The sequence below is a fragment of the Corapipo altera genome, unplaced genomic scaffold, assembly GCF_003945725.1.
Source record: "Corapipo altera isolate COAL_440 unplaced genomic scaffold, ASM394572v1 343, whole genome shotgun sequence".
NCBI lineage: Eukaryota > Metazoa > Chordata > Aves > Passeriformes > Pipridae > Corapipo > Corapipo altera.
Window position 1 is genome coordinate 5253553 of NW_020884913.1, and position 14349 is coordinate 5267901.

General features: G+C 47.9%; 1 protein-coding gene across 2 annotated transcripts in view; it reads right to left on the reverse strand.

Annotated features, from left to right (window-relative positions):
* The window catches only part of ACSF2 (acyl-CoA synthetase family member 2), a 36943-nt gene extending 25838 nt beyond the window's left edge, over positions 1 to 11105 (reverse strand). Inside the window, exons 1-4 of one of the 2 annotated variants that reach the window (XM_027654602.1) lie at positions 10987 to 11105; positions 5327 to 5522; positions 3427 to 3555; positions 2369 to 2422 (exon numbers count right to left, since the gene is read on the reverse strand). In XM_027654602.1, coding sequence (XP_027510403.1) covers positions 2369 to 2422; positions 3427 to 3495 — 123 coding nt within the window. In that variant the 5' untranslated portion in view covers positions 3496 to 3555; positions 5327 to 5522; positions 10987 to 11105. Of the gene's footprint in view, positions 1 to 2368; positions 2423 to 3426; positions 3556 to 5326; positions 5523 to 10392; positions 10508 to 10986 lie in introns of those variants that run through there. The other variant, XM_027654601.1, reaches the window with a different exon arrangement.
* Between the last annotated feature and the right edge of the window lie 3244 nt (positions 11106 to 14349).

Sequence of the window (14349 nt, forward strand, 5' to 3'; positions counted from 1 at the left end):
TGGATGATTATTCCTGGGCAAGAGAGCAGAGCTGCAGCCTGAGGTTCCCCCTTTGCCCAGCATCAACACTACTTGTGAGCACAAGGCAAGCAACCCATTTTTCAGATTATGAGCCTCAACACTAACAAAAAAAACTCCAGTCCCAAAATATGAAGAAATAAATAAAGTTAAAACAAATTAATTTGTGTTGGTCTGAAATGAGGAATTTTGAGGAACTCTGGAAAAACAAGGAAACCTAAAGCCTGCCTCTAAGGCCAAGCCAAGATTTTATTGTGGGAGTTTTTTCATAAGGTGTTCCTTTTTCTAAGATTTTTTCCACATCTTTTTAAAGCGTTAGCTATTTTGAAAATCAAAACATTTTTCATTCAACCCTTACATTTACATAATCCCAAAACAAAGTGCCTTAATTACTCCAAGAATTTTCATTTCTTTTTCAGCAGAGGAGATTTGCTGAATTTGACCCAGATTTGCAAACTGCTTTCATCTTCCAAAAAATGCATTCTTGAGAAATAAACTATTTACAGAAATTATTTACTTGGCTGTTTTCATTATTTTCCCAAAGTCTGGGAAATGAGGAGACCAAGGCTATGCCAATAAACAATTTGTAAGTACCCTCTAGGCTTTGTCAGAAAGGAAGATAAACATTTGCTCTATTTTCTGGAACAGGCTGCCCAGAACCCAGGAGACTGAGTCTGTTTTGGGCCTTTGTAACTTTTTACTATTAATTCCTTCAAACTACAGTTCTGGTTGAACCAGTTCTGAAAAACAGGTACTATGTGAGGAGAGGAGTTTGCAGGGCTGGTGCTGTACGAGATAAAGGTCTCTGGTTGGGCACTTCCCACTTGGTTTCAACCTGAATGGCAGCAGACCTGTCTTCCAAGAACCTAGAACATGAAACCTGTCAACAGTTTGCTTTTGCAAAGCCCTGGAAATACAGTAGGAATGCAAAGAATGGTTATTCTGCATTCATTTCCATATACGCCAAAGGGAGGGGACCTGATGGAGCAACAATGGGACCACACAGATGGACAGGATCCAACAGGCAAAGCCCTAAAGCCTTCAGGAATTTTGTTGTGCAAATTAACAAACACAAAGAAATCATTAGGTGGGTGAGGAAAATGAGAGATCCCAGTGCCAAAGGTGCATAGAAAAGCTGGGAATGCTGGCAAACATGGGAAGGCAAGACAGGAGCAATCCCCAGTGGAGCTGAAGCTATTTCTGCTCTTACCCCATCGACACTCCAGATTTACACCAGAGGAAAAAATCAGCGCAGACTCTGACACAGGGAGATGGAAAGGAAAACCAAGCCAAGTCTTGTTGGGGAAAAAGGGAAGTACTGAGCTGCACATTCCAGAGGGTGAGAGAAGCAGGAGGACATCCACCCTGGAAGAGACGTGCTCCACTGCAGCACTGGGTTCAACGCCTACACACGAGAACAGGAGTGACACCAGCGAGAGCTGCGAGAGGCTTAAATGAAGGATGAAATGAGAATTCAAATTGCAGCCCCATGATCCAATTAGAGAGTTACTGATACGAGAGAAAAGTCTCCCTCAATTGCCAGAAATTATCCACTTTCTAGGTAAAACAATAAACTTGGATGGTGCTGGGAACACCCAGAAGTGTTCCCTCCCTTGGATTTAAAGCTGAACAAACAACAGATGAACAAATTAGCTTATTAATCTTAATTTTTAGCTATCAAACATTTAATAACCTGAATTCCTCATTATTTAAGCTAAGCAGCCTGAGCAGTTTAAATTGATTGGTGCTCTGCACATTGCAGGCTCAAATTGAGGCAGGTTTATGAGGGTAGCTGAGGTGGCCAGGATCAGACAGCAGAAAGATGGTAAGCAGTGGCAATACCTAGGACTTAAACCAGTTTAAACCCAGGGCCAGCCAGACATCAGACAAACCTGGGAAGGAGAAATCAAGCTACCAAGTAGGCTGGTTCTTTCTGAGGTTCTACTTTCAAGGTGATTTTTGCCCCAAGCAGGAGGGGCAAAGAGGAGATATTCTGTCTTGAATTTTTTATCTCATTCCCTAGTAAATGACTGGTGACAGATAGGTTGGTTTGGGGTAATATAGGCAATACATGGCTGTTAGCAGGGAGGGAGGGGGATGAGAAGGAGGCAGAAGTGTCCATCAAACAGACAGGGTGGCAGCCACAGGGAACAGCAACATCTGTGACCACTGAACTGCAGCTTGGTCCCCTTGGTCACTGTCCCCTCTACACACCCACCACCAGCCCTGATTTCCAGACAGTTATCCCCGATATGCCCAAGCAAAAGCTCATCTGTACCATGTCCCCACTCTCCCAGATGCTGCTTGTAGGTGTTTTCACAACAAATCAATTAATGAGTGCCATACAAACCTTCTTGAGGACAAACTCCAGCTCAGAGGCCTGGTAGGCTGGATTCACAGATACCTGAGGAGGGAGAAACAAGAAAGTTGATCAGAGTTACCCAGAGTTACCCTTGCCTTGAAAATCTTCCCCCCAGCACATACTCCAACAGAAAAGTTCTCCCAGGGATAAGCCACACTCAGAGCCTCTCCTCCAACACACAAAACTAAGAGCTCACCACCAGAGGGATTCCACATCCACAGAAAAAAAAAAAATCCAAATTCTGTGATTGCACAAAAGAAAACAGTCCCAAAAGAGATTTATGTGAAAGAGGTCACACAGTCAAAACAGAGTTTCAGAAACAGAAACCAGACCTCCTGTCCCACTGGCAGACAGTCAATCCACTAAACTAGATCAAAACTCAAGTGCAAGTCAGGATTCTTGATGGACAACCACGAAATACTTTCTCCAGTCCAGCTCTCCACAGAAGCAGTATTGGTTGCTGGAATTGAGTTCACCCCCAGGTTCATACTGAGCCACACTCCTCCACCCTGTTCCTGCAGACACTGGGCTAAACCAGGATGAAGAGAACAGACCACAAGGTTGGGTTTAGACCTTACTGCCCAAATAAGGTGCATTTTGGTGAATATGCCAGGTCATATTATCAAATTGAAATTGTCTTTGGGGATATGCAGCTTGGACTAGAGTTTTAAACGAGCATTTGTGCCTTGGAGCAATACATTTGGAAGGGACCTAACCAGCTGGTAATGGGTTAGGACAGCAGCATCCCACAAAAAGTGGTCCTGGAAGGCAAAAGCACATCTCCTTCTGTCACCAGCTGCTGCAAGTTAGTTCACAGTAGTTTCTTGCTGCTCCATCCTCTGCAGTGTGTTTCCCTACAGAGTGGAGGACAAAGATGCAGAGAGCTGCACAGATCTTGTTTAAATACTGGATTCAGTTATAGACAGCACGCCAGGTAAGAGCATGAAAAAAAGAGACAACAAACTTTATTCTCCAGTGTCTCCTATCACTTCTTTGTCTCCTTTCCCAACAGACTGCTAAAAACCCAGACACAACACACTCCTTACCAGGATGATTCCTGCCTGGGCCGTTGCAAACTGCATGAGAACCCACTCGTATTTATTGGGTCCCCACATGCCCAGCCTGTCTCCTTTCTTCAGGCCAAGAGCCAGAAGCCCAGCTGCTGCTTGGTCCACCTGTAAATCACAGGACAAGAGCCTGAGGATCACACATGGGATGCAGTGGGGCATATTTGTCTCCAGGCACTGCTTTCTGGGGAAAAAGCATCGTCTTTGCAACTGAAATGGGACAGAATGTACCTCCCCTGCACAGCCCATCAGCCTGTGGCTGCAGCAGCTTCTGAGCCCCAGAGCACAGACCTGCTCAGCAGGTTGACTGAAAGCACAAAAATAACAAGCCTGGAACAATACCATAAAGCAGGAAGGAAACCAAAATGAGCAATTAGGTACAAATTGTTGTAAATTAATTCTTGCTCTAGGACTACTTAGTGCCTGGCTCCTCATCAACTACACTGAGGACTAAGCCTTACCCACATGCTGGGCCCATCCACACTGTTGGATCTGCCTCCCTTTTGGGATATCACTTACCTTGAAAAGGACGTGATAAAGAAAACTGTATAGTGTGAATTTTGACCAGTTTGGGGTTCCTATCCTCATAAGTCCTATGAGGAGCAGCTGAGGTTGCTGGGGGGGGCTCAGTCTGGAGAAAAGGAAACTCAGGGGGGACCTTCTCACTCTCTGCAACTCCCTGACAGGAGGGGGGAACCAGGGGGGGTCAGGCACTGCTCCCAAGAAACAAGGAACAGCACAAGAGGAAAACTGTACCAGGGAAAGGTCAGGTTGGACATCAGGAGGAATTTCTTCACTGAAAAGGTTGTTAAATATTGGAAAGGACTTCCCAGGGAGGTATTCAAGAAATGACTGGACGTGGAACTCAGTGCTCTCTGGTCTAGTTGACAAGGTGGGGATCAGTCAAAGATTGAACTCAATGATCTTGGAGATCTTTTCCAGTCTTAATGATTCTGTGATTCAGTGATTCATTAACTTGTATTCAGCCACTGTATTAACAACTACTTTATTTTTTTAGATGGTAAGTGTGTGTCAGGTGTGTAGATGTATGAATAAATATCCTGAGATATTCAGGAAAGTTTTTATAGTTTTGTTGTGTTCTCAAATGAATTTATGAAATTTACCTTGTAGGAGATATGAATTTGAAGAACAACTATTCTCTGATTTAGTTCGGAATTACAACTTACTTCTTAAAATCAGGGTGAATATAGCTAATCTTGTTTATCCGAATGGATGTGACCCAAACCATACTAAACCTAAAAAAAACCTCAGAAAAAAACAACTCCTCCTATCCAAGATCATATCATACATTTAATAGAACATTTCCAGGTAGTTAGCCTCGAAATATTGTCCCTCGATTTCGAAAACAGCTTAACATATTTTTGTAAGCAATATGTACACACACACACACACACATAGATACACCCCCACACATCTGTGCATGTAATATTGAGCCCTAGTCCTTGACTTTGCTCCATTGCTTTTGGGCTCAGATAAAAACCTTCCACACACCCAGGATCTCTGATAGTCAGAATGACTAATACAGAAGGTGGAGTCTACTCCAGTAGAGAAAACACTGACTCAGCCCACAACCCATCAGATAGAGATGATAATTTTAAGGTATGAAAGTTCATTCTGGGATATTCAACAAGTGTTATGTATACACTGCCTCCTCCCTTTCATCTCCAGATTCCAAGGAGGACAAAGGCAGCACATGCCCGTCGGTGCATGCTGGGGACACGATGCTGGGGACACGATGCTCCATACACAACACACCTCAGTCCTGAGCTGAGCAATGAAACCATTTTCCATTTATCCATCACGTCTGCTGAGGTTACCCACCCACGTGTGCTCCCTGGGGGGTGAACCAGGCACTCACCTCCTCTTTGAACCGGGCAAACGTCCTCCGAACCCCATCCCGGCAGAACACCAAGGCCTCGCGGTCGGGGAACCGCTCGACCGTCTCCTCCAGGCACTGGCCCACAGTTTTGTCGAGAAGGGGAACGTCTAAGGGCCCCTGGACATAGCTGTTGGTCACTCCAGGGGAGACAGGGGGCACCTTTGTATGCAGGGCACTGTGAAACAAAAGGAGAAGAGTCTATTTAATACAACCTGTCCACACAATTCTCCCCACCTGGAGGGATTATCTGCCTGCCGACAGCATCAGGAGTACACAAAGCACATTCCTGCAGAGCCTCCAGCCCTCTGTGGGAAAGCAGGACCCTGCTCTCTAGTGGGGAAGGAGCCTCCACCAGCCCTGTAGACTGGGCACAGCCTGGTCCTACCATCATCCACCCGCGGTGAAAACTACATGGACAAGTCAGGACATCTGGACAGACTATGGACCCTGCAGTTTACTGAGAGATGGCAACTGGGCTGGGTCATTCTGCAACATAAATAACTGGGAAGGAACACTACCAAACCAGTTTGTAGATAAATTCCCTCAACTGGCTGAAAAGAGCAGACAACTGAGAAAGGGAAAATTAAAATTAGAGATCAGTCTTCAAAACGGTCAGCAGGGAAGAGTCTAATCCCACAGAATAAAGACTGTTTAAAAGAGTTCAGATTGAGCCGTAACTGAGGCATCTGCAAAGGAATGGTCTGTGTAAACAACAGCAAGCACTCTGTCTCTGCCAGCTGGAACACAAGGAGTTTATAGAACTGCAGACAGCATCCGTAAAATGAGGAGAAGTGCAGAGGCAATAACACAGCAGGGAGGAGATGATCCCTACGGTAAACACTGGAGGAGGACTGGAGGGGTGTGAGCAGAGCAAGGTCCCGGGCAGGAAAGGAGCACTGAGGTATGGTGCATAGCTCAGGGTCTGTGTTTGCAGATTCAGTGGATAATGGGGGGGATCCCTGCATTAGACAATAAAACCAGCTCAGCCTAAACTCAATTTTCCTCCGTTCATTATGGGATCAATATTCTGCAAAGACTCGGTGCCATGTGCCACAAAAGATTTGTTTTCCTGCCCACAAGAAACAAGCCCCAGCATGGAGTTACCTCCTCTGTGAGGTGAAGTTCGGTCGCGATACCCTCAAGGGGAGTAATAACCTGATCCTCTTCCCCCCACTGCTTTTCGGCAGATGGAGGATTGTGCAACTCCCACTGGACTCTGTTCAGACATCTCTCTTCTCAGAGCTCTTGGGCAACTCACATCAAGACTGTAGAGCCGCCCGGGGAGGAGGAGGGAGGACAAGTGCTAAACTGAACTACCATCCACTGTTTGAAATCTCTTGGGCAAGGCACATAGATAAACTAGGAGATGAAAAGAAAGCTCTGCAGAAGAAGAGCCTTTATAAATACAGGTTCTATAAAATAAAGGCTGAAAAAGCTCTCCCTAAGCCCAAGAGGACATATGCTCCTGGGAAAGCAGTAAAAGCCACAGCAGCCACTGACACTTGTTGGTTGAAACAGCGAGAAGCCCCTGTCCCCTGTCACAGAGTGGTCTCAGAGAAGCAGGTGGACAAGGAACCCTCAGGTTGTTTGCTAAAACATTTACTGGAGACAATCACACTCACATCTCCCTCAAGCCAAGTTGTTTCCAGTTTCAGCAGAGCCTGTTCCTAAATCCCCTGCTGTTCTCTGCCATCTGAGGCACAGGGACGTTTCTGGGCAGGGCCGGAGCAGGCGGGGAGCAGCTCCTGACCTGGTTGCGCAAGAGCACTTCCCAGAGAACTGTCCAGGGGTCACAGGGAGCCAAGAAGGCTCAGCACTGGCCTGAAGTGGGAGCAAGCAAACACAAGCCTTTCATGAACTGGGGGACACCACCTCTGGGGACACCACCCAAGGAACCAGCTGGTAAAAAAACTGGTGCAACACATTCTTCTACCGCATGATTAAAAAGCTGAACAACAAAATACCATCACAAAAAGAGACTGGAGAGGGGAGGAAATATTATTAGAAAATTCAGGTTGAGAAAATTTAATCAAAATCCAAAAGTGTCCAGTTGAAAGTCAACCTTCCAAGAGGTACTTGCACAACACTTCATTGCCAATGAGAAGGGTAATATCTTACACTGTTACATCTTGCTAAAACATTACAGAGATCAGGCTTTCTGGGATTACTATGCCAGTATTTTTCCAGGCCTGAAGAGACAAAGGCTTTCACTGACCTTGCAGAACCAGACTTGTACACTAAATGCAAGAAGGCACAAAGGCAGAAGTAAATGACAAAGCTCCAGGCTTCATGGCTTGGCTTCCTCCCTACCCCTGAACAGGGGGATGGAAGAGCATCAAAGAACAGTAAAAGATGTCATTATAAATCCCCATGCTCCAAAACACCATGAAAACACTGCTGGTTTCCCCCACAGTGTGAACACGTGCCCAGCTTGCTCTCAGAGGTCTCAAGCATCCACATTTTCAAATGAAAGCATCAGCAGCCCTGAAATTAGCAGCTAAGATATCTCATGCTCATAACCCAGAGTCACAGACTCCTCTCAAAGCAATAATTCACATCATTTCTTCAAATCCATTAAAGCAAAATTCACAACTGCCACTGAGTCTGAGCTCCCCAAATCCTGGTCTGATGTTCACATGTGCTTCAACATTTCTGTATCATTTCTCTGCTGGCAGTGGCAGAAGTGAAAGGCGTGAGACAAAATACAGCAGGCTGTTGGAAGCACTGGGGGTCAGGAATGGAAGGAATGAGGCAGATACAAGATATGTTCATAATCAGCAGCATCGTGCTGGAAATGAGGTGGGGTTGGTCTCTCTCCTGTCTACAGCCTGTAGAAGTGTATATATCTGATCTGAAATAATGTATCAAGAGATCTCTACAAAGAAAGGATCCAAAGGATTCAAAAATAATCTTTGTGGTCATCTTTGTTACAGAAAACAAGTAATTCACCCTTCACCTCTTCCTACAAAGCATCTGGTGCTGCTGGAGATAAAACAAGACCAATGGTCCAATATTACAGCAGCTCTCATTTCCCTGACTCAGCTGGAGGAGAGCAAATAAAACTCTACTTGCTCTTGGGTGTCAGCACAGACTGTAAGACACGACTTTTGGAGAGCACGTCTTCTGTTAGCAACACATTTCAGCAGCAAGACAGCCTGCAGTGCCTGCAAACGAGCCAGCCTCATCTCCAGGCTGTTCCCGCAAAATTCCATGACCCTGAAGTTCAGCAGCACAGCTGAACAGAGAGACATCAGAGACCCGGGAAAAATTCATCCCCCTCCTGTTCCATGCAAAAGGCAGGAGAGCAGCCAAATCCCAGCAATCCCAGAGAGCCCTCCAGCCTGACAGAAGGATCAGAGCGAAGCAAGCACTCTGGACTAATCCTAGGAGCTATTTATCTCTGAACAGCCCCAATAAACAGTATAGAGTTGTTGATATAAGATAACCAGCTCTGTTTTCACCTTTAACTCTTCATCAGTCTCTACAGAAATTATCAAAGGGGATGAGACAGGAACACAAGGCAGAGGCATCACTTCCTGTCCCCGTATAGTGTGAAGGACATTGACCTGACCAGTCCCTCTGCCCTCTCAGGGCTTAGGAACTGTCCTCATTACAGAGTTCACACTCAGAAAGGTTCATGGACTCTCCTGCCAGTTCCTTTGCTCATGGACATCTACCAGCAGCTTTTCCCCACAAAGCAAGAGCCTCTGTGTCTTTTGTGTTATATGACTGCAATAAAAGGGTGGTGAAAGTTAGCCCAGCTCTGACCTCCCCTCTTCTTTGCTCTGTTGACTAAAGAGTTAACTAGGTTCTCACTTCTTTTTGTTTGTTTTGGTTTGAGGACGGATCAAGTTCCCAGGGTTTTCAGACTCCTTCTGCAGCAACTTTCTGGACTTTCTAGTTATGTTTTTTACTGTGTTTCTCTGCCCTCAGCACTCTTCCTTTCAAAAGGATAAATACGCCTAGGAGCAGAATTTAATAATTTATTTTTTTTTATAATGTTACTAGAAAGACTTTACTGTCTAAATTTGTCATGTTTTTCTCCAAGGGCTTTGTGTTCCTATCCTACAGTTTCACTTCTGGGCTGGAGTGAACTGTAGTGAACTCTCTGTCATGCTTCCCTTCTGATCCAATTTCCTAAGATTTTGAGAAGGAAGCTTGGAGCACCCACGATGAGGTGGCTTCAGCCACCTCACTCCTAATGTCAAACCAGCTGAAAAAAACACCCTGTCTCTGGAAAAAGAAGGAACCCCCGTGGTTCCTGGGGAATTGCTCACTGGTAGTCATTCCTCCCAGTGAGTATTAGGCTCTGAATATCAGCTAACCCTTCAGAGCCTTTCCCAAAGCCAGTTGCCTTCCCATTGCTGTTCTTTCACACAAACTTGCTCCAAGAGGCAGCACTGAAGGAAAGCAAAATAAAGAACTGGCCTGACCCCCCCCCCAGAGCTCCTTGGTGCCCTGGACCTGCTGTGTCCCCCACCACCCTGCCCACCTGGGGATCTGCAGGACTGCAGGAGGACAGGGACACTGCCTGCAAGTCAGAGTGCCCAAGGAGGGTGAAGAAGCCATTTGATATGTTTGACGTTACCGAAATCAGGATGGAGCTGCTGCACAAAGAAAGTTCAGCCCCGGGCTGAACATCCCTCCATAAACTGCGCAGGGCTCCTCCCTTCCCCCGGTCCTCTCCCAGGCTGCGGGGGCAGACCCAGGGGGTGCAGCCTGCCGTCTCCCATTTTGGAGGGGCTTTAGCGGAGCCAAGGCACAGTGACACACACCGAGATGAACCTGCCCTCCCTGCATGCGGCAACTCGCCTGGCTGGACACCCACATCAACTGGCAGCTGCCCTATAGCCCCTGTCCCCCATCACACATGGTCTGCAGCCTCTATGCCCCACAGTCCCCTATTTCCAGCCCCCACCGCCCTCCACCCTTTATAACCCCCATTCCTTCTCATCCACAGTCCCCTGTTCCCTATAGCCACCCATCCCCTATAGCCCGCACCCCCGTTCCCCCACACTCCCTCCCGGTCCCCAGCCCATCCCTACCTTCCCGGCGGGGCTCCCCGCCTCCCGCCCGCCCGGCGCAGGACCCGCAGCCCGTGCCGGGGCAGCGCTGCCAGCCGGGCCGCGGCCATTCCTCCAGCGGCGGCAGGACCGGGACAACCGACGGGGCCCGACCCGTCCCGTCCCAACGCTCGGAGCGCGGGGGCGGTGCCCGGCCCGCCCCGGCCCCGCTCCGCCCCATCCTCGGGGGTTGAGAGGGCCCGGGACCCTCCGCCGGCCGCGAGGAAGTGCCCGGTGGGATGGGGAGCAGGGAAAGCGCCCACCCGAGTGCGGGGATGGGGGCTCAGAGGGAGCCCCCGGCACACGGCTGGCAGCGCGGGGATGGGGGCTCAGAGGGAGCCCCCGGCACACGGCTGGCAGCGCGGGATCCCGCCAGGCATCTGCCCCGTCCTCGGCCAGTCCACTGCCCAAGCCCTGCACCGCACCTCCTCCCCTGTACATTCCCACTCCATTCTTCTTCCCGGCTTGCCCCATCAGTCTGTTTCTGCCTGACCCAAACCACCCCGAATGAGCCCCTCGACCCAAATGAGCGGAGGTGAACTTCGGTGCGAGACAACCAACATCACTTTTCTTCACCTGTATCACTTGGTGCCCGAGCCTCAGAGATACCAACTGACCTCCAGCACTATCCACTCAAGGAATTATCAGTTACCATCCCACTAACAGCTTCAGGCCCTCCCTGGCTCGTGCGCCCTCCCATGGGAAGAGGAGAGACCAGCTGGGAACTGCAGAGCTGCTCCAGGGATGAGGCCCCTCAGCAAGAGCAGAGGTGCGGGCAGACACCAGGTGAGGAGCACGGTAGTGCTGCGTTCTGCAGCAGCACTGATGCTGAGCAGGTGACACATCATCCTTCCCCACCCGAAATGACTGACAGCCTGTCTGGCCACGGCCTGCAGCAATGGCCAAGAGCTAATTAATCCTAATTAAAGGGCTGGAATATAACTCTGAGCCCAAAAATGCTCTGCTTCTTTTGAATACCGCATGGGCATTAACCAAACCGTACTGTCAGTGCTGGCCTGAGACATGGGCTGCTTCTGTAGGTGTTTTGCAGCTCTGCCTGGATGGAAGCTGGAATTAGTGTGCCTGGACACAGTGTCTGTACCATGCCGAGCATAACGGTGCTGATGAACAAGGGCATCAATATTGGCCTCAGAACGGTGAATCTCAGACACCAAAGCCATAAATGTGCTCGTAACAGAGTGAAATACCAACTGTCATCAGACCTCTGATTTTAGAAACAGGAAGGATTTTCCCCAATGTGGATCTTGTTCGCAAGGAGTTTGTTCAGTGGCAGCAGTGACAGTGTTTTCTTTGGTAGGGAAAGGGAGATTTTTGTCCTTGAAATGTGAAAAATCGGCCGTGGCTGCAGAGGGGCCTCATAGATCTGCAGAGGGGACACATGGATCCACAAAGAGTCTGGGAATGATCTCCATTCCCAGGCTGGCATGGCCAGCTTAGGCCCCCAGAGGGGGAAGGATTGCTAGATCAGGATTAGATTGACATCCCACTTCCCTGAGCAGTTCCTGCTCCATTCTCCTTGCTGATGTTCTTGCAGCCTTCCTCTAGCAGAGAGTACAGATGTACCCTTTGTTATGGTTTGTCTTGTGGGTGTTCGAAATCTTTCTAGTCTACATGCACAGGTACCTCTTCAAGTCAGTCCCACTGCAATCAGCAGCAAGGTGAGTTTCTGGATTCCCACAGGTGATGTAAGGCTGTGTGACATTCATGGCCAGAAGTTGTCCTTTCACTGCTTCAGCACAGGACAGAGCAATTATCTTTGTCTGTGCTGATGGAGCATCTGAGGGCTCAGTGTTGTATAACCACTGGGGAAAAAAAATGTCTGGGATGCAAACACCTCACCTTTAATAAATAAAGATAAAGCTGACTTTTAGCTTGATCTTCCCATGCAACAATCATTAGCCCACAGGGTGAATCCTGGTTAAAGAAAGAATTAAATCAAGAATTATGCAGAAGTTAAGGTGACCTTGATATTTGGCTATGTTTGTTAAAAATTGTCAAAGCAAAGGCCAGCTGAAGTAGTACCACTTCATACACCATTGCATAAGGTATCATTCCTTTCTAATGGAGATTTAAAAATCTGCCTTCAAGTTAATCACAAATAAGCAGGTAGGTTTTGTAACCCATCTACACCCCTGCTTGTCTTTGCTAAGAGCCAAAAGCTCTTGGATTTGTGCAAACCCAGATTCCAGTCCCTGCAGCACTGCACAGACAAGGACTTCTCCCAGAGATGCAGAGGATCTTGCTCAGGTCCCCCCAAAGCCCCTTTGGTTTTGCCCTCTGGAGCAGAACTGTGTGTGGTGCCCCCCAGCCACAGACGGGAACTGCACAACACTTCATGGGAGTCCTTTGTTACCTCAGGGTAATGCAGGGCTCAGCAATCACCTGCCTTCCTCAGAGATCTGGCAATGAGAGGTTTCTCCACCATTCCCTGGGGCAGGTCTTCTCTGGCCCTTCCTTGTCTCCAAACATTGTTGTGAAAAGCTGAGGGATGGGAGACACTCTTGGATGATTAGACCTCACCCTTCTCAGGTGTGGGCTCTTTAGTTTCTGGTCACCTTTGGAGGAACAATACCACGCTTTGAGAAACTTCTATAATCTCCTAGATGAGAGCACCTTAAACTCAGGCAGATTTTATTGTACTTTCTATGAGGCAAATCCTTGTGTGCTGATTTGGAGTGCCTTTGCTCAGAGACCCCTGTGGTCACAGTTCCCTCTGTGCTGAGCTAATGCTGGTATCTTGGTGTTGGAAAAGACTTACTGCCAGCTTAAAAACTAACTAATGCATCCATGGGGTAGATGTGCTGCAGTAGTGCAAACATCTTTGCAAGGTCCTGTACACCATGAATCACACAGGGATCAGGGAATTCAAGGTTAGTCCTCACTGTAATCCCATTACCGGGTAGCACTAATTTGGCTCTGCTCCAGGTTCCTTTCTCTTTCACTGACTTTCTCCACAGCAGGTCAGGACAGTGCTCTGCTCCTGTGGCAACAGAGCAAAAGCAGGAACATCCATTGAGTGTTCCCCCTCTGAAGAGACATTGTAGGTAACAGTCCAACCAAGAGAGAATTCACTCCTCGAATTAGGGAGACTGTGGAGAGATTGAAGCAGCTGTATCAGCTGTTGTAAAACAAGGTATTGATCACTGGGTTTCTGGGTTGTTACTGAGATTATTGGCTGTTAACTAGTTGGTTTTCCATGAGGTGGTGTTTGATGCGGTGATGTGACCGGATGTGAATCTCACCCACCCATGGGGTTGGGCTGGGAGTTCTCCTTTCCTTTGCAGGGCCATTTCACGTGTCCAAATGCAAACTCCTGCCAGCCTGGCCAGAGGCCTGGGGCCAGTGGGATGGTGGGCGGGGTGCCCCAACGCAACTCTCAAAAGTTTTCACTATTTATATGTTTTAGAAAACAAAGGCATTAATGTACATTGGCTACAAGTTACCTAGTTCTTGTATTCTGTCTTGTGTTGGTTAATGATTCTCTCACTTCCCATGCTAATTAGTCCACATGCTCAGTCTTTCTTGTCTTTTGGGGTGGTGGGTCTCTTGAGTCTGTGGCTGTGAGTCAATGGTCACAATTTCCCCCTTCCAGAATTTCCTTTTACCCAGTTGGAGCTGATTCAGTGCAGTTGTTGAGTTGGCTTTATTAGTTTCTTCCTTATCTTGAGGGTTCTGCCAAACGTCCTTGTGGCCCATAAATTCTGCATTCTTTGTGCCCACTATCAGCGGCACATTCTTCTTCCCAAGCTTTGCTGACCTCCCCCTAGGTCTGAGATCACTGCCCCAAACCTTAACGAGCCAATTCTACCGACAAAGTAGTTTGTCTTCCGAACACCTGGGCATCCCTCAGAGCCTGTTATCTGCTGTCACACGGATTAAACCTCCTTTCTTGCTGATCGGGCTTGAAAGCGCACAGAG